Source organism: Babylonia areolata, chromosome 18 (assembly GCF_041734735.1).
Source record: "Babylonia areolata isolate BAREFJ2019XMU chromosome 18, ASM4173473v1, whole genome shotgun sequence".
Taxonomy (NCBI): Eukaryota; Metazoa; Mollusca; class Gastropoda; order Neogastropoda; family Buccinidae; genus Babylonia; species Babylonia areolata.
The window spans coordinates 51369425-51371924 of NC_134893.1; the positions used below are offsets into that span (position 1 = coordinate 51369425).

Here is a 2500-nt window from a genome sequence, read left to right on the forward strand (position 1 = left end):
CACACATACACACACACACACACACACACACATACACACACAGAGTCACATACACACATTCACCATACATACCACCAATGCATGCACAAACACACACACACACACACACACACACACACACACACACACACACACACACACACAAAACAAGAAAAACCAACAACAACAACAAAAACCCACAAAACAACAAAACACAAAATGTCACCTTTAATTTGTTTCAGAAAAAATGTGAAGCAGAGCAGCTGGAGAATGAGAAGAAAGAGTTTGAAATGGAGCAGGAGAGGAGGGAGAAGATGAGGCTGGAGGCGGAGCGACTGGCGGAGATTGAGGCTGAAAGGAAAAAGGTACCGTGTCATGTCACTTAGTTCATGTCACTACAATTGTCTGTGGCCACCCCCTCGCTCCCCACCACCATCCACGCATTCATATGTGTCCCCTTGAACTGACCTGGTCAGGTCATTAGATCTGCTACTGGTAACCTGTAATCCAGTACAACCTGTTCAGGGTCGGGGTGCCGGCGACTAAACCAGCACTCCCACCGGTCCCTTGCGGGACTGGTGCGGCAGGTGGTTAGACACCCTTATGGAATTAAAAACGAGATCCATAAAAGGGCGTCGGCTCAGGAGAGCCACCGACGGGCCATCTAGCTCCACCGTGCTGTGTGCATGCCACACACAGTTGGCCCTTGGGGTGTGTCTACCCATGCATGTGAAGTCTGGATCTGGCAGAATCTGCGGAAGAAACCTATCGGTTCAACGGAGAGGAAGGCGGTTACAGCAACGCACTGTGGAGTGCAGAAAGCAAGATGAGACACCGAAAGGATATCTTGGTCATCCACTGCATCCGTGCTCATCCTCCAGTCGTCTCGACTTAGTCTTGCCACAGGAAATTGGTGAACCCGGACGAGAGAGTGAGGTCGACGTTGCGCAACTCCTCTTCACTTTAAACAAACTCATCGCGCAAGTCATCAGTCAGATTGGACTATTCAGCCATCTGCGCATTCACAGATAGATTCATGAGCATCCCCCCACCCCACCACCACCCTCCCCCCATCCCCCAGCTGGATGACAACGATGGTCATCATCGATCTCGATGGACACACACCATGTGTCCCCTTCCATCCTACATGCTCATGCGATGTGTTTGTTGTGCGCAATGTTGATGTAATCTGTAAATATTTTTAAAACTTACTTTTGATAAAAGGTTTTTGTTGTTGTTGGTGGTGGTGGTGTTTGTTTGTTTTTTTTTTGTTTTTTTTTAATTTTTACTTGACTTGTGCATATACATCTCTCCCCATCTCTTGATATATTTATATTATCATGTCATACATTCTTTTGCTTTCAAAGGTCTGTTGAAATACATCACCACTTTGCTGTACCTTGAGAAAATATAGATTGAGCAGCAAATGTCAAATGTGAGAGAGCTGTACTGGGTGACAAATTCAATGTAATATATAATGGAATGATTTGCTTTATCTGTTTCCATATTGAAGGATTGCTCCTCCCCCCCACCCCACCCACCCCACAACACACACACACACACACACACACACACACACACACTCACACACACAGACACACAGACACACAGACACAGACACACACACACACACAAAGAAAAAAAAGAGAAAAAAAGAAGGCTTATGAAAATTCCTCAAAATGACAAAAATTGATTTAACTTATATATTTCTTTCCTTTCAAGTTGGTACACCCTGTTTTAGTGTTTCATCTGGAAAGTAAAATTGTTTGTAGTGTGATTCTTCCTCCAAAATCTGCAAAAGAATTAAGTAAATTTTTTTATTATTATTATTTTTTTTTTTTTAAATAGAAATAATTCATTTGTTCACTGTTTGATGTTACAGTTGAGCATACCTTCCACCCCCCCACCCCCCCTTTTTTTAATTTATTTTTATTTTTATTTTTTTAAATTTCAACTGTGAGTTCATGAAGCCTTACTTACATGAAAGAGTGTCATTCAAAGTCATTTGGAGACATTGATGTTATTGACTTTTTTTTGCATTCATTATGAGTCGTTTCTCTTGCACAAAGTACATAAAGTAATTTTCGTGATCTCTATTTCTCTATATTTCAAATATTTATTTATTTATTTGTTTATTTATTTATTTTGTACGCTTATAGTTGACTTCATCAAGTTTTTGCGCCTTATAAATATTATTATTAGTAGTAGTAGTTCTGTTGTATGTATTTATCTATTATCTATTTAATTTACTTATTTCTTTTTCTTTTATTTTATTTTATTTTTATTATTATCATTATTATTATTTTTTTGTTTTTTCTCAAGGCCTGACTAAGCGCGTTGGGTTGCGCTGCTGGTCAGGCATCTGTTTGGCAGATGTGGTGTAGTGTATATGGATTTGTCCGAATGCAGTGACGCCTCCTTGAGCTACTGAAACTGAAACTGAAAGTGAAACTATTATTTCAAATACTCTGTGATTCCACTCACCATTTAACTTGTGTCCCTCAGCTCACTGCAGTGTTGA

At 40.4% G+C, this 2500-nt stretch overlaps 1 protein-coding gene across 1 annotated transcript in view; it reads left to right on the forward strand.

Annotated features, from left to right (window-relative positions):
* LOC143292051 (uncharacterized) overlaps positions 1–2500 on the forward strand; it is a 14597-nt gene that overhangs the window by 1670 nt on the left and 10427 nt on the right. The window contains exon 3 of the mRNA XM_076602223.1: positions 222–344. Coding sequence (XP_076458338.1) covers positions 222–344 — 123 coding nt within the window. The remainder of the gene's footprint in view (positions 1–221; positions 345–2500) is intronic.